At 52.4% G+C, this 20385-nt stretch overlaps 1 protein-coding gene across 7 annotated transcripts; it reads right to left on the minus strand.

The window, feature by feature from the left end:
- EIF4G1 (eukaryotic translation initiation factor 4 gamma 1) lies at positions 76-19022 on the minus strand. Of its 7 annotated transcripts, none has more exons than XM_013964061.2 (34): positions 18856-19022; positions 17979-18035; positions 17664-17757; positions 17285-17371; positions 16761-16781; positions 16005-16181; positions 15673-15772; positions 14488-14600; positions 13596-13688; positions 13332-13398; positions 12228-13049; positions 11888-11976; positions 11609-11795; positions 11385-11518; positions 11104-11262; positions 10770-10955; positions 10386-10583; positions 10013-10159; positions 9569-9805; positions 9274-9378; positions 8997-9156; positions 8691-8791; positions 8006-8108; positions 7718-7820; positions 7261-7493; positions 7000-7118; positions 6698-6870; positions 5951-6076; positions 5715-5796; positions 4137-4235; positions 3872-4006; positions 3661-3742; positions 3406-3546; positions 76-707 (listed from the first exon to the last, which is right to left on the minus strand). In XM_013964061.2, exons 3-34 carry the CDS (start codon positions 17721-17723, stop codon positions 523-525), a joined length of 4824 nt encoding a protein of 1607 aa, XP_013819515.2. In that variant the 5' UTR covers positions 17724-17757; positions 17979-18035; positions 18856-19022; the 3' UTR covers positions 76-522. The 7 variants fall into 7 exon arrangements, with proteins under 7 accessions (XP_013819515.2, XP_017902608.1, XP_013819520.2 ...); XM_018047119.1 differs by having other exon boundaries at positions 10770-10958; positions 18856-18987; XM_013964066.2 differs by lacking the exon at positions 16761-16781.

Here is a 20385-nt window from a genome sequence, read left to right on the forward strand (position 1 = left end):
CAGCTCTGGAAAGGAGGCTGCCCACCTATCCAGACTCCTTCTCCAGAGGGAGCAGGCCATAAAGCAGAGAGGCAGTGAGCGTAATTGAATTCATGTTTAATAATTACAGGCACCGTGCCCCCCCTTCCCCCTGCCCAGGCAGCAGGGGTGGTGCAGGGGCTGGGGCATATGCCCCCAGCAGCGAGGACGGCAGTCCCAAGAGTGATTTTCAGAAAATAAAAAAGGACCCCAGGGGCAGGCGGTGGTGCCCCCCCCAAGACACACCAAATTTCAAGACTTTATATATAATATATCTCTGTGCCCCGGGGGGAGGAAAGGGACACCTGGCAGCATCTGGAGGGGGGGCCCCAGGCAGCCCCAAGCCATCCTGCCTCTTCAGCCACTTTATTAGCTCAGACAACATCGCACTACAGGCACCCACTGCCACCGCCGCCGCTGCTGCCGCACCCCCCTTGCAGTCCAGGCGGCTGGCTTGGCCATCCGAGTGTCCATGGGGCTCCAAGTCCCCGGCCCCACCCACCCTCAGTTGTGGTCAGACTCCTCCTCCTCCGCCTCACGAAGCCACTTGAAAAAAGTCGTGACAGACTTTAGGGCCACGCCCTTGCCCTGCTGCTCAGCAGGGTCCTTGCTACTCTCCCAGCTGTAGAAGGCGTCCTCCTTCACCACGTCCTCGTCATACAGCGCGTCGAAGAACATCCCAAGCAGGTCTGCAAGCAGGCAGAACAGCAGTTAGAGGCATGCTGTCCATAAGCACCCCATCCCACCATCCAGGAATCCCACCCCTAAGCGCCACTGTTGAAACAAGGCCCTGACATGCTGACATTTGTGTGTCTGGCCATTCCAGAGTGACTAGGTCTCTGACACCATGCTAATCTCATGATCTAACACACTGGTTCGCAAGAATGAGTCACTTGGCCAAAAGGTACAAACCTGCCCAGCCTCACCTCAGCAGCTTCAAGCTTCTCCCTGCAGAATTGGTACTCCTGAATTTGAGGCATCACAAAAGGCTGAGATATATCTCTCACAAAAGTCAAGGGTATAGCCTGGAACATTCACTAATCCCACCTCTGGCCCCATTTTACAAATTCTGACAAACTTGACCCTAATTTTCTCTTACTTTCCACACATCTCCTGAACATATATCCACCCCCTCTCTGGCCTTGACACTCTGACGTGTGATGTATGCTTTGCCAGGAACATTGTTTCTCTTGTCACCTTTTATCACCTTCCTAGTGAATTCCTTTAGGCTCAATTCAAGCACCCTCTCTGCTCTGCTTCTCCCTCGCCCGGAGCTTTCAGTCAGCCTTCCAAAGCACTTGTACAACCCAGAACATAATCTATTCCATTCCCCACATGCACTGCCAGTCTTTCCAAAGAAAACAGTACATTCTTAAAAGCAAAAGGAGGTTGAGAAGTTGATTACATTTCTTTTGAATACAGCATAGAATCTAGAGTCCAGGCCTCGTGAAACACCGACTGACCATCTAAGAGAAACTGCAAGCCAGGATGTTCCTCAGGCACACACCCTCAAAGCCACAACCGAGGCTATGGACAGATAGCCTCCAACCTCTATCCCTCAGCAATGGCAGCAACTGATCACTTATCCCAAACTTGTTTTCCAAACCCCATGCATACGTATCCCAGTGACTCTACACAATCAATGGATCCATCACTCTGCCCCATATTTATAAGCCCAAGCTTCTCCCACCTGAACACTAAAAGCCTCCTTTTAACACCTACTATCTCTTCACAGACAAACAAAAGATTTGTCTTTTGACAAGGGATTAGCTGAATTCAAACATTTCTTCTAGGGACGTCCCTGGTGATCCAAAGGCTAAGACTGCCATGCTCCCAATGCAATCGGCCTGGGTTCAATCCTTGGCCAGGGAACTAGATCCCACAAGCCAGAACTAAGACTTGGCTCAGCCAAATCAAACAATAAAAGTATTTTTAAAAAATCTGTCTGCACTTGCTGTTTACTTCCTGATTCAGGGGAGTATTACCCTGTCCTTTCCAATCCAGATCCTGCCCCCTGCTTTACCAAATACTGTTTCTACCAGGGTAGCCCCATGTTTTCACATACCAGAGGCCCTAATTTTCAGATCTGTTCAAGCAGCATCTAGCATTATAGACCATTTCCCTCTCCAAATATGCCCTGTGCCTCAAGAAATGGGCCTTTAAGCCCTGACCTCTTCCTCTCCAAATCAGATACCCTGACCTACTACCTACCTGACTGACATCTCTGATCATCCCCACCAGGACCACAAACTCAGTATGACCAAACTCAACTTGATCCAGTGGTCCCTACTATCATCTCACCTGTTAAAACCATCCTAGGAGTCATATATGACTTCCAATCTATCACCCTATCCCCAGGCTGGTGTGTCTTAAATCTGCCCACCCCTCTCCCATCCCCATTTCCACCAGAGAGGCTGAGCCACTACCAACATGCCTCGATCAGCCGATCTAGCCACATTCACCCCACTCCAAATCACTCTTCCCACTAATGGCCAGGATGATCTATACACTAAAAAAGAATTTTTAAAATCCTTGCTTAAAATTCCACAAAGGCCAACTTTCCTATCCTTAGGCTAAAGTCCCAAACTCATCCCATGGTTTACAGAGCCCTACATGACCTGGCCACATCCATCTCTCCAACGCACTTGCCTCACGTACAACTGGCTGCTGTGCTCTTCCACACTGGCCTTCCTTTTTTACCTTGTATCATGTTTTCAACCTCAAGGCCTCCCTTTACATATACAGTTCATATACATATAAGTCTCCCCTTTCCCCTTTGTCATTTAAGTCCCCATGGGTCAATTCCCACTCATTCCCTCTGACTAGGTAAATTCTCCCAGAGTATCCTGCAGGACCCATCTTCCAACACTTACCCAACTTCATGATCATGTGGGAACTATGTTTGACTTAATCACTGCTAATACCCCAACTCCAATGCCCTGGTACACAGTGTGTGGCAGGAGTACAACCTTAGTCACTCAGTCGTGTCTCTTTGTGACACCACACTCTGTAGCCCTCCAGACTCTCCTGGCCGTTGGATTATCCCAGCAAGAATATTGGAGTGGTTACCATTTCCTCCTCCAGGGGATCTTCCCCACCCAGGGATCGAACCCATGTCTCCTGCATTGCTAGGCAAATTCTTTACCTACTGAGCCATTGGGGAAGCACAAAATAGGCAGTCAATTAACCTTCAAGGCCAAGGCTAACTCCTTCCACTTGTCAGTAAGGAAACAGTGTTGGAGAGAAAAGGACTCAACCATGAGAATATTTTGCTCTCCAGGGGCCACTCACTTTTCTTCAGTTGAGACCCTTTCCACCATTGCCCCCTACAGTCTAGTAGTTCCTCCAGCCCACCCACCCTCACCATCCCCGTGGCCTGGTTCTTACTAGGGGGCTGGTCTAAGGTCACTACAAGGGCCTGGAGAGCATAGAGCGCCTGCAGCTCCTTCTGTTCGTCACATAGGTATTTCTGTAGCAGTTTCGCTCGTGCTTTCAGCACTGCAACATCCACTCGGAGAGAAGACTCAACTATAGGGAGAAAGACAGGGTAAGCAGAATAATGCACCCTCAGCCTGGTTCAGAACTAGAGGTAAAGACCAAAACCACCCACCCTTGCCCCACCAACTCCCTGGCTCCTCTTACAGATAATTGCAGAATAGCAGACAGTTGTCATGAGGGCTCGAACTAATGTGTTGGATGTCACCTGCTGCTCGTTCAGGTTGGCCTGAGCAGGAGAAAGAGAAACAAATGGCTCAAAAGTTCTAAATTATGCCTGGAAGGCTCCATTCTTGTTGCCCCCACCAAGCACCACCTTCTCTCTCTCTCTCCACACCAGTCTCAAGGAGAAACATACCTCTATCCAGTCAAACACCCGCTGGTTACTGCTGCCCTCCTGCAGCAGCTTCTCCAGCTGCCTGCGCAGCTCCTCGAAGGAGAGCAACCTCTGGCCTGGGGCTTCTGACTCCTCTCCCAGGGTATACTCCACCTTCTGCAAGCAGAAAGGCCCATGTTCGGGAGGTAAATGCATCACACGAGGTAACAGAAGAGAAGAGGACTGGCCGGCCCCAAGTGCTAGAGTCCACCCAAGTGCTAGAGTCCACCCAAGTCCGGTCACAAACCTGCGCAGTGACAAAGGCACTGACATCCTGGCCTTCAGGCAGAAATTCCTTCCAGCTGAGTCCAGCCTCTCGCCACAGCGTCCCCACCCTCTTAGGACCCTGGAAAACATTAGACCAACTCAGTAGACAGCTCTCGTTCTCTCCAAGAATCTAATAGCTTCACAGATATCATCTAACAAATGTATACTGTAATCTCACCAGACACCTGCAAGCAGCTCAGGATGTTAAGATACTGCATGGAAACAGTGCACCCATGGCCACAGTCTAGTACCGACCAAAGACATCAGTCAAATAACCATCCAGTCACGAGAAGTTACCTACCACAGCGCTATGAGACTCAGAAGATGGCCTGAGAGCCTCTCGGAAAATGTCAGCTAGGTCACAGGACTCTCAGAGAATTACTGGACCACAAAAGGTAAATGACCAAATCAAAACACCTCATCCAAGCCTTCCACACTCATCTACATTTCTCTTTCTAAAACAGTTTAGTTTTTCATTATTCCAAGTAACAAATGCTTATGGGAAAGAACAACTTCTAACAAGTATTCAGCTCCCAAGTCCAGAAAAATTTAGAAGCAGATGTAACCCCAACGCAAATCAGAAAACGGCAGTGTTTCGAGTTCATTTTCTCTAAAGGGCAACAGATTCTGAAGCCATCGCAGTTTTACAACAACATAATCAGGATGATGTCATCCACTCTTGACAAAAGTACTTCATGGACTTTAAAAATGTCCATCTTAACACCATTAAAATCGAGTTGTCTCACAGCTGACATACCACATTTTTAAAATAAGACTAAGTTTTTTCTTTCTTAGCAGTGCATAAATGTCACAAAATCCATGGCACCTTGGAGTCAATGAAATACTACTAGATCAATATATTTTTTCTTTTGAATTATTACTCTATACTTCTTAGAAACTATCTGGTATACATTTTTACCTAAAAGAATATGAAAGGACAAGTCCTCTCTGATTCAAAGACTCCTCCGTGTTCCAGAGCTGAACTCTTTTAAAACTGTACTTCCTGACATCTCACCATCACTAAATACCACAGTCAACTTGCCCTTCCAGTCATTTCACCTTTGTATTTGCTAGTCAATTTTAATAAAGCAGTTTTTGTCCTGAACATCATCAAACAGACACCCCTTTGCAGTTTCACAGTACTTTGCCCAGTATGTGGTCAATGTTCTAAAAGAGGCTAGCTGAATGAATTAACTCATCAATCAAAGGCCTAGGACCTTGTGCTCAGTTGCTGAGTTCTGTCCAACTCTTTGCCACCCCATACTGTAGCTGCCAGGCTCCTCCGTCCATGGGATTTTCCAGGCAAGAATACTGGAGTGGATGGCCATTTCCTTCTCCAGAGGGCCTTAGATTCTCATTCTCCTCCAGCCTTGGCCAGAACCTACTATAGGAACTGGTCTGAGCAAGAGTGCCAGCCTCACCATTTTCCCTCCCAGGTACCAACCCAGCACCACCATCCTGCCAAAGGACCATGAGGCTTCAGGGTCACCACCAGCACCCCAAACCACATGGTGGGAAGAGACATTCTAAACAAACCACCTCTGAAAGGCTCACTCACCACGCTTTTGCACAGGAGCCCCAGGATCTCCAGCAACAGGGAAGCAGCCTTGCCCAGGGGTCTCAGAGGTTTTGTTATTTCCCTATAAGATAAACATTCTGTTGTTAAATTAGCCTCCCACACACTCTCAACATACTAGCCCATCAGTTCCTAAATCCAGGGCTCTGACCCACCACACCTCCTTTCTCTCTCCTTCTTATTTTTACCTCCCCTCAATTCCACCAGAGGGGGCTTACCTGAACAGCTCCCCCATTGGCACCCCACCTTCCTGCAGAATGGGCGTTATCAATTCTGCTAGGTAGAGCCACACATGAGGGATGTCAATTTCCATGTCTTCAGCCAACTCTAGAATTTCATATAGCCTGCATAGGGAATTCAAAGTCAGGACCTTCTAAGACAAGCCTGCACTCCTTTGTTGCCCTCCTTTTGAGGCAACAAAGGCATGACTAAAGGCATCAACTGCAGGACCCTCCTCAGGAACATTTCCTAAACACGGGGCAATTATCTCACACTAAGTGAAAGTCACTCAGGTGTGTTCGACTCTTTGTGACCCCACAGACTATAAGGTCCATGGAATTCTCCAGGCCAGAATCCTGGAGTGAGTAGCCTTTCCCTTCTCCAGGGGATTTTCCCAACCCAGGGACTGAACCCAGGTCTCCCGCTTTGCAAGCAGATTCTTTACCAGTTGAGCCACAAGGTAAACCCAAGAATACTGGAGTGGGTAGCCTATCCCTTTCTCCAGCAGATCTTCCTGACCCAGGAATCGAACTGGGGTCTCCTGCATTGCAGGTGGATTCAGGGAAGCCCTATCTCACACTAAGGCCACCTTCTTCTCCTTAGACAGCTCACCCCCAACCACGCCAAAACTTATGTTGACCAGAATGGCTGAGGAGCCTACACTCTTATTCAAGGTTCACAGGTCCTACGAAGGAAAGAAAGATATAAGAAGGTAAGAACGGGAGGCCTGCAGAGGCCAATCATACCCTTGGTAGTACTGAGCAGTGGAGAGGTGCCCGGCACAGAGCAGCTGGTGCAGCAGCCGGCCCATGTGCTCCCGCGCGATGGCGCTGCGCTCCAGCGTGGACTCGATGCCATGCCGTACAAAGATAAAGAGCAGGGAGGGCGAGGCCAGCTCCTGCACGCACTGCACTGCCTCCTGTGGGGGCGCAGAGCACAGAAGGGAGGCCAGTCACTGTGTGGCTCAGACCCTCCACCCCTGCCTGTCAGCACATGCCCCTTCCCATCCACCCTGTCATCCCTCACTCAGACCGCTCTCACAGCTTACCTTCATGTCATTGAGATGGAGGTACTCCTCAATGATGGCCCTGGACTTCTTCTCCAGCTCCTCTTCAGAGAGCGCAGCCTTCGGGGGACTCACCGGGGGGAGGGCAGCTTCTCGCTTCACTGAGCAGAGAAAAACATATCACAGATTCATCAGTTCCAGTCTTCCTAGCAAACAGGGTCTGAAGCCCTAAAGACACGGTCTGCGGACTGGTTGGTCCCAAACCAACCCACATTCTTCTCTTCCCCTCCCCTGGCCCCTTACCAGCTTCCCGCCCGCGGTCCCGATCCTCCGTGAGGCTAGCTGCCTTGCGCAGTCCATCAGGCTGAGAGGGCCGCTCTCTACTCCGTTCCTCCACTTCCTTGCTGAAGCTCCGCTTGGTGGCGGGTGTCCGGGCGCGATCAAGCCGGTCACCACGGTCACCTCCCCGTTCACTCCGCTCTAGGCGGTCTCCCCGGTCCCCAGCTTTCTCACCTCGCTCCCGGCTCAAGCTACTCCTAGAAGATAGGCACATCGTCTCTCACCTGTACCGCCCAGGTGCACTCCAGTTTTGACTATCAAACACGCTGAGCAACTGTCTGGCCTTGTTCCTGGCAGCAGGAATACACCCCAACTCAGTCAGGAGCTCTGAGCATTACAGGTGTTAAGAATTCCTGTGTTAGCAGCCAAAACCCAGTGAGCACTCTCAGTGTGATGAACAGAGACACCAAGGAAACCTCACCTCTGCACCACTCGTCTGTTATCTGTGCTTTCTGTTGGCACTGTTTGTTGAAGGGCTGAGAAGCGATTCAAGGTACTAGTAGCTGGACGAGCAGCTTCTGATGCTGGGGAAGCAGAAAACTCAGATTAAAGACACCTGGTCCTAGTTCTGGCACTAAGGTAGTTCAGTCCCCAGTCCCGAGTACGCACCACCTCTATGATCCAACCACTATGCAGTGAAAGCCTCCCATACAGACAAGGCTCTGCCCTCAAGAGAGCTGAAAAACCACAGTGACGGTGGCCTCCATACCTGCATCAGAGGGCTTGGCTCCTGAGCCTCCACTGCTACCCTTGCCCCAGCTCAATCGGCCTCCAGGTGCAAACAGCTGGTTATTAGAATCAATGGAGCCAGGCTGAGGAAGGAAAGCGAGTGGAGAGTCATGGGTCTGATCCAGTCAAAGCCCCCAGCCAGCCCCTACCACACAGAGCCACAAACACCCTAGACCAGTAAATATTTCAGGCTTTACAGACCATACAGTTTCAACTAGCTGACTCTGCCACTGAAGCACAGGGGCAGTCACACACAGCACTCACAAGGCAGGACTGTGGCTCTGTGCCAGAACCTTATAGACACTGAAATTTACATTTTATAAAAATAATTGTCACAAAGTATCACTTTTTTCCTCCAACCATTAAAAAAATGTAGAAAATTCTCACTTATAGCTTGTGGGTATATAGAAGTACAGAATGGTTGGATTTGGTACACATGTCAGGGTGCTGATCACTGGTTCAGACCAATGTGAACTCACTCCCTAGAGATGGCAGTCCTGCCCAGTAATCTAACTAATTGGTCTAAGGGGGAAAACTCAAGTTGTCACCTTCCCAACTTCAGGAAGCAAGGGGACTAAGATCCAAGCCTATGCTTAAGGCCCGTCTGACCACTCTTTTATTCTCCCATCACGAACCATCATCCCTTCCAACATATACACCCCTACCTTTGTGATCTTGGTGAGTCGAGAAGTGTCAATAGGGCGGCTGCCCTTGCTGATGGGTACTGTGTTCCAGCCACCATCATCCACAAGTGGAAGGCCACGGCCTGGAACAGCAAGGAAAGCACACTGGAATGATAAGTAAGTCCCAGCAACTCTGTTCCGGGGAGCTGCCACCAGCCTCCCTTCCTCAGATCCTCAGTTCCATCACGGGGTCTCAGTGGCCCAGACACGTGGCACTAATAAGAAGTCATCATTGGAAAGCATAACCCCTCACACTGTCCCCCCCCTCAGTCCCAGCCTCAAACTCACTGATGGGTGGGCCTGGAGGGCCACCTCGACGCTTGTCACTGCCCTTGGCCATTAGCTGCTGCACTTTTATGTGCTCCCGATGCTCCTCCATCTCAGCTTCCTTGTGGATTTGGTCAATTGTCTTGGGACCCTGGTCCCCTCGGCGTGGCACCCAGTTGCTCTGTGGGACAAGCCAGTCACAGGGTAATTACATCAGAGAAGACCAGACCAGTGTCAGGAAGTGGGGGCTGTGGGGTCAGAGGCAGCAGACTGACAGTGGAAAAGAGGGAACACACACCTTTCGCAGATCCAGCACGTCCTGCAGCATAAAGCGGATCCGGGATGAAGTCTTCTTTTCCTTAATGATTTTTTCCATCTGGTTGAAATACTGATCCATCCGGGGCTAGCAAGAAGCAAAGGGATCAAGGTCACCTGCAGATACAGACCCCACCGCTCCTCAGGCTTTCAGCCCTACCACTGCAGCTCAGGGGCACACAGTGCCATGCCGACACAACAGCCGAGAAGGGTTCTGGTCAGTGTGCGGCAGACCCCACGTGCTTCAGCCTGCCTCACCCGTACCCCAGGACCCCTACCTTGGCCTTCTCAAAGTCCAGGTCTTTGCCAATGGTGGTGAGCAGACGACAAAGGCATTCAAGGGACTCTTCATCATGGTTCTTTAGTAGTTTAACCACACAGTCATGCATGATTGCCTCTGTTAACATCTTCAGTTTGAACAGCTCCCCGATAAACTTGATATTGCCTAACGAGCGCCGCCGGGCTATGTCTCGAGCCTCTTCCAGCTCTTCTTTCAGGCGCCCCCGTTCCTCTGCCTGTCGGTCATAGGACAGCGGTCACATCAAAAAGACACCAGCCACTCAGTTAAAACCTTCCCTCTACTACCTGGATTCCTAAACCTAGCAACAAGCACTCACATTCTAAGGCAGAGAACCCCCCAAACACCACTATCCCCACTCCCACTTCTGCAGCTGAGGAGCAACTGGGTGAAGCAGCGGAACTGGGAGTGGAATTTCTCTCACCGTAGCAGCTTCATCCATCTCTTTTTGCTTCTTCTCAAAAACCTCATCATCATCTTTGTCTTTTTCAAACTCCTTCTGACATCGATTTAACAACAGTTTTCGGAAGTTCACAGTCACTGTTGGCTTTTCTGTAGTGGGCACTTTCAGCTGTACGTCAAAGAGAACGTCACATTCAGACCAGTCGAGAGCAGGGCAAGGAAAACCCTCCAAAAGTCTTCAACTACGTGACCCCTGAAGACCTCTGGCCCGGCTCTGCCTCCTTCCGGCTGCCACCACCAGCATAGGATGGAGGAGAACCAAGAAGCTGGACTCAGAGGCTTAGGATGAGAAGTAAGAACTAGACCACAAAGCTTAGAGAATGGTGGAAACTAACCGCCATGAGGCAGCGGCACATGTTGGCATAGGCCACGGAGAAGTTGGGTTCTGAAATGGCCTTCTCGAAGATGAGGTCAATGACCCCTTTGAGACGTTCCTCGGTATCAATGGCTAGCTGCGTCACTTGCTTCATCAGCTGCTGGAACATCTGGGGTGTCAGCTTATTCAAGATGGAGCGCACCCTGCGGAACAGGTCCTGGAGAAGAGAGGGAACAGAGAAGTCATAGAATCCAGTGACGTGTTCAGGGGCTGCAGGGAGTGGGGGAGGGCCACGGGGACTCGGATAGGTGCTAGTGATGAGAATGGCCAGAGGCAGAGGTCATCCTGGCTCAGAGGGTAGACCTTGAAGAAAACTGGAGACCAAGGCACAACCTGCAGGTACCTGGGTTTTGCTGCCATCAGCATCCTCTTCTCCTCGGTCCTTATCAGCCGCTGTCCGCTTGCTACTGGGTTTCCAGGCCTTTTCTGCTTTGTTTAGCTTTATATCTTCGGTCATTGACACTGTGGCAATGATCTTGCGTGGCTCCTTTCGGGGGCCCTGCTGAGATCGCCGGGGTCCCAGGCCAGCCTGCTAAGCAAGGAGCGGGGACAAAAGACAGGGAACCAGTCAGCACAACGACCACCATTGCCTACATCTCCAGGGCAGACTTCTCCCCACCCCTCAATGAGCTACTGGGGCCAACACCCCCAGCACGTCCCTTGCCAGTCCCACTCACCGGCCCTCGGGGCAGCTCCCCACCTGGCCCACCCCTCGGGGGCCCACGGTTGCTAAGGGCTGGTCGGCCAAGGTTGGCAAAGGATGGAGTGAAGTCTGGGCCACAATTTATGCCCTGAAGTCTAGAGGGGTCCAGCGGTCGCAATGGTGTTTTATTGGCCTGTGAAAAAGACAGAAAAGGTATCAGAAACAAGACAGGGCTAGCTACTGACCACTCTTTCAGGACCTCTGGCTCCTCCTCAGTCAGCCAACCAGCATAAACTCTCCCTCAGGCCTACCAACCTTATCCAACACCACATCACTGATGTGGGGCAATCCCTCAGGCTTCTGCATACTGGCAAAGATGAACTGAAAGCCAAGCAGGAACTCTCGGTCATAACGCTTTTTCTCCTCAAGGTTTAGAGGCTTCCACTGATCTACAAGGAAGACAGGATGAAGCAATCACACTGCTCTCTCCTGGGTCCTGACAAGCATATTCAACCCTCTCACCCCTTCTTTCCACATACCTGACTTATATTCATATTTCTGTTCCCCCGGCTGGATGTTCTCTGCATTTTGAATCTTGTCCTCCTTTGACTCCCAGGTCTCCTCTCCTTCCTCAGACCGCAGGGCCACACTGCTGCCCTCAGGCTCTGGGCTGGGATTGCTGCCTACAGGAGGCTGGTTTTCCGCTTCTGGTGCCCCTGGGTTCGCCTGGAACCATTGCACATTCCGTTTTGGTTGTACTGTCTCCACTGTTCCACACCCACACTCTGCCCTGCTCCTTCCACATTCTGCTCCCTTACCTCCTTGAAGGCATCTAGAAGGTCTCCTACAGCCTCCTTCTTATTGAGCTCCTTAATTTTCCGTCTCCTCTTTGGCACAGACACTGCCACTATTTGGGGGGGAGGAGTGAGAATAACTTAAGGAGTACCCCAACCTCTGGGAAAAATAAAAAGAAGTCACTGTACAATATTCCCTTTTTTTGTCACATCCTCTCTCAACTTCCAATTCCTCAATCTAGCCCTTGAGAGTTCCATTGCAGGGCTTCTATGACCCAGACACAATGGCCCAAGAGCTCACCCATCAACAAAGGAAAAAACCACACCCAGGCTGCCCTACCTCCACCATCCAGTAGCACCTTACCTTGGGTGGCTACTGCCACCTCCAAATTCTGGGATAGCTGGGCTGGGACAGGGGTGCTCTCAGGGGGGAGAGGTTCCTCTCCTCCCTTCTCACCCTCAGCTTCTCCTTCCTCTTCCTCTTCTTCCTCCTCCTCCACGTCCTCCTCCTGAGCAGGGGAAGCCACTGGAGGAGGCACAGCTGGGGTAGCAGAAAGGACAGTTGGGGGAGTCACTGACACTGTAGCCTCCTTGGCCTGTTCCTCTGGTTCACTGACTGGGCTTAAGTCCACAGGTGGTGGTGAAGGGGCTCCGTTGAGTAGCTCCTCAGGTTGGGCAGTTGGAGCAATAGGCATGGGGGATTCGGAGGGACGAGCTGGAGGAGGGAGAGGGGCAAGCTCTGGGCTTGACTCCACCTCTGGTTCCAAATTCTCAGATGGCACTGTGCCATTAGGCTCAGGAAGAATTTCCACCTTGTGAGATGCCAGGGGGCTGGGAACCTGGAGAGGACTGGAAGAGAACTCAGATTCTGGAACCGGTTTGCTCAGCGTCACTTCTACTTCCAATATGGGTTCAGCGAGGGGAGTGGGTTCTGGAGAGAGGCAACATGGCTCCCCACTTTCAGGGGGCGTGGGGGTTGATTCTTCTACAGAGGTCTGTATCATCCCTGTTGTCATTGTGTCCCCAGGAACAGAGAGGACTGCGAGATTATGCTCAGACCCCGGTTCCAAGACTGGGGGTGGTGACGGGGTCGGAGAAGGTGACGAAGGCTGGGATTCTGAAGGGCTGTGCTCCGGGCCAGGCAGCCCTGGCCGCTCCCCACTGATTGCTCCCTGCGACCGGTCATCTGCACCATAGGAAGAACAGGTAATCAGAGGCAAGCCCTTCCCTGTGATTGTTGTTCCTCCTCCCAGCCAAGCATTCCCAACCTAATAGCCCCTCCTACACATACCAGTCTTCTCCCCCTAGGTCTTTTTCATTCCCACTCAAAATCCAATCTGCCCTTAAATACTACTATACTTGAGACCTAAGTCATTCTTCTCTGACACCCAGTTCAAGTCACTCTACTTCCTTGGCATTTTCAACACTCCTTTTCCCCATAAAAGCCAGGCCCCACCTGCTTACTTACCTGGCCGGACGACGACAGCAACCTGGGGTGTCTCCCCATTAGCCTGAGGCTCCAGACCGCCTCCCGTCTGCAGAACACAAAGGGTTACCAAGTTTGCCCTGAAGAGTCCCACAACCCTGCTACAGCCATTTCTACTTTAGCTGCCTAGAAATCCAGGAAAGCAGGGAAATAAGTGCCTTATTTGAAGAAAAAGATCAAGGGACCTGGGAATCCAGGGAAGAACAGCCATCCCAGTCAGGGCATCACTCAAAGGACAGACAGTACCTGGGGAGGGGTGGGTGTGGAGGCAGTACGGGCCCCAGACATGATCTCCTCCGTGATATCCTTCCCTCCTTGGTTTGGGTCTCGAATTCGGATCTGGGGAAAAAAAGCTACGGGATAAGTGGGAAACAGGAGCAGCCCACCTCTCCACCCTGCCCCACTCCTGAGACTCCAAGCCAACCCCCCCACCCCCTACTGGGAAGCAGGTGGGTGGGTGCCAGAAACCCTGTGAGTTCTACTGTCAACCCATCCGGCAGCTCTTGTAGTCTCTGCCCTGGCCCCCACCCCTAAGACACTCTTGACCTCACAGAGCAGACACGTACATCACAATGCCCCTCCCTCCCTTATCCCTGCCCCAACAGTCCCCAAGAAGTGGCTGCATGCCTGAGGGCCCAGGACCCCCATCTAGCACCCATCCGGCTCACTTGTGGCTAGTCTGCCTGATCTCTGGGGGCAGGGCCCAGATCCAGTGGGTGGAGCCAGGGTGACTCAGCGGCTTCCCCAGCCCTGGCACCCTATTCTGGGCACCACGCCCAGGGCTTGAGGACTGAGCAGGGGCGGAGGCCTCAAGAGCTTCCAGGACTGGGGGGTGGGGACACAGAAAACAAACCATTTTCAAGGCAAGCCACCAGAAACCCAAAACCAAACTTAGATATTATGGACAGAGAACCCAGGTCTCTCAAGAATTTCCCTACCAGACACTTCAATCTTCTAGTGAGCTTCTTCCATACTGAAATCGTAGTACCTTAAGAACAACCTGAGCATTTCGCACATCCCCATTCTCTGCCTACTCTCAGGTGAAGATCTCCCTCAACTTCCTGCTCCCTGACCCACAAAGTGCCTGACCTTGATCCTTGCTTTCCCAGATGTCCTACAACCCCTTGCTGCTACTCACCGTCTTCCGCTCCCTCTTGGGAGCAATCTGGGGTGGCTGGTTCATCAGAACAGGTGGGGGAGCCACACCAGTGGGAAACTGCTGCACACCCTGCGCTGGGTAGTAAGCGCCAGCTTGGGGGAGGGGGGGACAAGGAAAGGAAGAATAGTGGCAGGGTCAGGGCCCAACCACAAACAAATGCCTGCTTGAGCACAAATGCCTCCCAGCCCCCGGAGAACCTCTCATCACCCATAGCCGGCCCCTTACCCTGCCCCACCCTCCTCCTCCCCAAGGGAATTAGGTGTCTGTCAAAGCTGGGGAACCAGTCTGAACTGCGTTTACAAGAATTCCTAACACTGACACACACACCCCTTGTAGGCAGGCACTCCTTCCCCACCACACACCAGCTACTATGTCTGTTCCTCTTCTACCCCGTAAGGTAACATGGATGCATCCCACCCCCAGCAAACACACACATATACTCTTAGAGAGCAGCAACTACTTAACCTGAAACAGAATCAGGTCTTTGGCTGGGAATGATAAAAACAGATTTGCCAACCCTGTTCCATTCAACCTGAGTCCAATTCCAGTCTCCAGCCCTCTGCTAAGGGGCAAGGAAACAAAAAGTAACATTATGAACCAGGCCCAGGATGAGGAAAATTCCTTAAAGCAATGGTCTCCAAAATGGGATACATTCTTTAATATCATCCATAACCTCCACTTGTTTTTGACAAGCAACATTGTTATTTGTTTAAATTATGCATACGTATAACAAACAAAAACATACACGTATTAGAAGTACATACTCAAAATTTTTCCTGATGGTCAAAAAATTTTGGAAACCACTGCCATAAAGAACAGACTAATCCTTTCCTAGAATATAAATGAAAAACAGCTACAGAAACCTCCCAAATCCATGTTACATGGGCTCCCCCCAACCATGGAACAAGTGTCAGGGAATATTTACTGACAGGTCCTCAAACTAGCACCTGAACTATATTCCTTGATGTGGGGAGGACTCTACAACTCTCAACAATAGTGTAAAATCCTCTCCCCACCACCCCCCAATACCAGTTACATATTAAGCACCAATCCTGACTACCGCTATCATTTTTAGAGCAAGAGACAGGCCTGGGAAGGGTCCTAGAAATTAGGCAAGTTTAAATGCTCCCTGGGACTCACTCTCCGACTTCAGACCCCGCTTACCGTAGGTCCCAAACTCTGTAGGGCTTGCACCTGGGTAGAAGCTTGGGGCTCCCGGCTGCACAGGATACTGCTGTGTCGGGACAACATATGTGGAACGGCCCTGATGGAGGGGATGGGGGATAAGGAGGGGAGAGAAGGAGTTGAGGGAGCTATGAATACCACATCAGACTACAAAGAGAATGCAGGGCAAGACAGGACAAGCCAACTCTGGGCAATGACCAGAAGAAAGTCCCACCTCTAGAGGAGAGATGGGACTGGAGGATCTGGGTTGGGGGAGGTGGGGGAGCAGGGACAAGGTTGTGTGGCTTCAGTACCCAAGCCTCCAGCCTCACCTGTCCAGGGATGTAGTAGGCCCCCTGGGAGGCTGGGTAGGAGATCTGGGAAGGGATCATCATTACTTGGGATCCAGCAGGGTAGACATGGGCAGCTGGGCCAGGGCGGGCAGGGGCTGCACTCTGCACTCGGGAGGCTGCACTGCTCGGGGGCTGGGCCCGGCTAGGGTAGAAGTGCTGTCAGGAGGGAGGAAGGCAGTTGGCACTGGGCAGGGGAGGAAGTGGACAGCAAAATGGCCATTCCACTATGTCTCTAGTCTGGAGAGAAGTACCAGGGGCTTTGGAACATGGGACCAACACTGCCAAGACTCACTTGACCAACTGATGGTTAAGTGGCCTCCTGAACTCACGTGTGCCCTCCAAACTCAGGTACACACTTTGCACTCGGTATATTTACTCCCTCCCTGCCATGCATACTCATGTCACCTCCTCCACGCTTTCCTTCAGCAGAGGCTTCCTAACACCCAGATGCATCATGCCTAAGTAAAGCCTTTTTCAGCAGCATACTCCCCAGCATGCACTGCACCATCCTAACGTCCTGAGGAGCTAACCGCTAACATGCAACTTTCCCAGTTCCCAGATACGCGCTATGCAAGATTTAGCCCCTAACATGCACTGGTCAGCCTCAGACTGAGGACCTGGACAACCAACAAGTCCCCACCCTGAGGAACCCCAGTCCCTGTGTCTAGCCCCTGACTAGGGAGGAGGGTAAGGGTGAGACCAGGAGAGAGTCCAGGATTAGCAAAGGGGTATTACCTGCAGAGACCTGAATCCTCCCTGAGAGCACATGGGGACAGGAAAGAAGAGAATTATCCCCAAGGTGATGAGGGGGAAAAAAATGAGGAGGCAGGACAAGAATCCGCTCCCATTTAGTGAGGAAGAATTTAGGAATAGAGAAAGGTAAGAACCAGCTGGAATGTTTCTCTTCCCACACTCCAAAGAGAAAGAAGGGATGAGGAACGGAGCAATGGCGACCTCCTAGTAAAAGGAGGAAATAGGAAAGCAGGAGTTGGCAGCAGGGCCCAAAGCGCTGCCCCCAGTTCTCAAGGCACCAGAACCCCTAGCAATGCCATCCCCACCAACAACATACTCTCCGAGGGGCCAGCCACCGTGAGTAATCAACAGTGCAAAGTGCAGAGCCGCATGAAAGAACACATAGCAACTGTCAGGAAACTGGGGCAGGTACAGGGCCTCCAGAGTTTCCATCCTAGGCCCAAACTGGCCTAAGCTTTACATGGCTCCCACCCAGGCCCCCTACTCCCCTCCCCACAGCCCCTCACCTGGCGGGGCTGAGAAGGCGTGTTCATTTGTGTCGCTTGAGGCGTACTGAACACCACCGGTGCTGTCTGCCCCGGGGGAAACGCTGGCTGAAGGGGGGAGACCAGATTTCAGCAAGAGGGGAAACCCAGGTGGTGCAGAAACTCAAGCTGATGAAGGGGAGCAGATCCGTGGCAAGAGCCTCAACAGTCCACATACACCCTCCCCAAGACAGCCCCTGGGAACAGCCTGGGGGCCCTGTCTCAATTTGGCAGCAGGAAGCTGCACTTTGCCCTGACACAGAAGGGGGTGGGAAAATCCAGAGGTTGGAACCTGTTCCTGACCCGGCTGCCTGGTCTCCCCAACCCCCACCCCAGTCCCTGTTAATTCCTCCCTAATTACCTGTGGGAGTCCAGGGGATGGGGCAGGTGGGGGGCCTGTGGGCTGTGGAGCTTTGTTCATTTCATTTGGTGCCACATCAGGGTCCCCCCAGCACCTGTTGGGAAAGAGTGAGGCTCAGAAAAGGAAAGGGACACAAACTTAAGGCAAATGGAGTGGGGGAGGGGTTGAAGCAAGGGCTGGGTCCCACAATGACCCCGGGAGGCGCCAAGGGGGTAAAGGAACATTAAAGACCCAGCTTATGTCCCCACCAACACTCTGTCAAACCCTCACCACCTCCAACCACCCCCCGATCTGCTGAAACAGCCCTTCACTCACCCCCTCGGTTAAGAACAAATCCACGGTGCGGCCTACAGGTTCTGGGCATCCGAGGGCCTGGGGTTGGGAGGTGAGGGGTATCAACCTGGCTCCGCGGGGCCCAAGACCAACCAGACCGGAAATTCCAGGTCTCGCTGGCACCAGGCTCCCGGATCACAAACGGAGCTAGCAGCTTCGGCCGTGGTGTCCCCACCCCCCACCCGGGGACACCGGGTTCGGGGCCTGGCCCAGGGGCACACGAGGCACGCCTGCCGTGGGTAGCAGCGGAGGCACCCACGCGGGGCCAGAGGCGAGGCCTGCCGCCGCCCGGCAGTGGAGGCCAGGAAAGGCGGCAGTCGGGCCGTAAAAGGCCAGGCGGGCGGCGGCCGAAGAAGAGCCGGTCTGAAGCAAGTGAGGGTCGGCCCGGAGGGCGGGCGGGGCCGGGGGCTCCTCCCTGCCCGCCGCCGCCGCCTCCCTCCCCTGCGCCCTCCCTGCGCAGCGCCGGCCAGTGCCAAAGAACAACGTGTCACTTCCCGGCGGCCGGGCCGCAAAGGGGGGAGGGGGCGGCGGGCCGGGAGCCGCGGTGCCTGCGCCCGCGAGGCCTCCTCGGGTCGGGCCGAGGTGGCACTTAGCGGCCGGGAAACCCGGCGCCCTCCCGGCCTGCGGGGACCGCATATTCCGGCCCCGCGCTCCCCCACCCCCACCCAGCAGCCAGGCCGAGCCAGGCCGGGCACACGTGGGTCGGGGATCGGGCCCTGGCGGGCCGGGGCCCGGGCTTGGGCCGCGGGGCCAGGGCGCTGGGGCGGCGGCGCAGGGTAGCCGATCCCGGCCCGGATGGCGGCGGATGCGGGGGGAGGGGGTGGGGGGGCCGGGTCGGGCCCGGACATGGCGGCTTTACCTTCAGTCTCCTTCAGTCCGCGCGGCCGAGCCCCACGCAGCCGCACAGACGTAGTCCACAACCATTTCCGGCTCCCCGCACGGATCCCGCTCGGCGGCCACCGCTTCTCCGCAGGCGCAGCCGGCAGCCCCACGTGACCGGCGCAGAGGGCGGAGCAGCGCCCGGCGCCGCGGAGCACATGGGATTTACCCCGCCTTATCATGTGACGGCGACTGCCCGCCTCTTGTCCCCTCCCGAACTCTGGAACTCCCAGGCCGGCCCGTCTCCGCGTCTGTGTTCCGCGATTCTTTGGTTCATTCATACTTTGAGTAAGCATTTATTGAGTGCATACTGAGTGCTAGGCGAAGTGCTGGCTGAGGGTTGAGAATACTGACATTAAAGACTCGGTCCCGCCGAAGTAAACCATGGACAAAAACGGAAAAAAAGACAAATTAGGTAGCCTTTGAAAATAATGTAAATTAGATATAGAACTATTAAACTGGGTGTTAACGCTAAAAGAATTGAAATATTCTAAGTAGGGAGTAAGGCAATGGCACCCCACTTAAGTACTCTTGCCTGAAAAATCCCATGGATGGAGGAGCCTGGTTGGCTGCAGTCCATGGGGTCGCGAAGAATCAGACATGACTGAGCGACTTCACTTTGACTTTTCACTTTCATGCATTGGAGAAGGAAATGGCAACCCACTCCAGTATTCTTGCCTAGAGAATCCCAGGGATGGGGGGAGCCTGGTGGGCTGCCGTCTATGGGGTCGCACAGAGTCGGACACGACTGAAGCGACTTAGCAGCAGCAGCAAGTAGGGAGTTAGATTTGTCTTTTGCAAAGATCAGCCACTCCCAGGGAGGGACTAAAATCAGTCATGGAAAGTTCAAATAGTGATGGGATAAGTAAATCCAAGACCTCTCCCTGGCAGCCAAAAAATTTTGAACTGCCTGAAGGGACATACTAAAGACAAAACTGCTTAGAGTCAGCCTGGATTTTAATCCAAATTTCTCTACTTACTCTCCCAGCGATGTACCTACTACCTACCTACTTAATACTTATTGTAAAATGGGAGTATTTGAAACTATGCAGTCTGGCCCAATTCTGAACTTTTACCCACCCTGCTTTCCCGCTATTGGATTGTGAGGTTTAAAAAAGTTCTTGTGAAAGTGCTTAAAACTGTGCCTAGGTACCTAGCAAAAGCTATTTTCTCTCTCTCCTTCCCACCCAACTCTTTGTGTTCAAACACATATAATCTCAGAAAACATGTTGCACCAATGATGACCTTTGTGATTTCAGTTAATCTTCACAATAGCCTACAAAATGTATTGTATTACTATGCATTGTATTATTATCCCCATTGGAAAATAAATGCAAAAAAGCAAAGTGACTGTCTGAGGAGGCCTTACAAATAGCTGTGAAAAGAAGAGAAGTGAAAAGCAAAAGAGAAAAGAAAGGATATAAGCATCTGAATGCAGAGTTCCAAAGAATAGCAAGGAGAGATAAGAAAGCCTTCCTCAATGATCAATGCAAAGAAATTGCATTGAGGA

This window comes from Capra hircus, chromosome 1 (genome assembly GCF_001704415.2).
Source record: "Capra hircus breed San Clemente chromosome 1, ASM170441v1, whole genome shotgun sequence".
In the NCBI taxonomy this organism is placed as follows: domain Eukaryota; kingdom Metazoa; phylum Chordata; class Mammalia; order Artiodactyla; family Bovidae; genus Capra; species Capra hircus.

Bases quoted from the DNA above. Each gene is read 5' to 3' on its own strand.
- EIF4G1 (XM_018047119.1), bottom strand. From the start codon at position 17,723: ATGAACAAAGCTCCACAGCCCACAGGCCCCCCACCTGCCCCATCCCCT. The intron at 13,399-13,595 runs GTACTGTCTGTC...TGTGTTCTGCAG, and splicing joins CCACACCCACCCCTCCCCAG to ACGGGAGGCGGTCTGGAGCC. The intron at 11,977-12,227 runs GTAAGGTGCTAC...CCCCCCAAATAG, and splicing joins GGTGGCAGTAGCCACCCAAG to TGGCAGTGTCTGTGCCAAAG.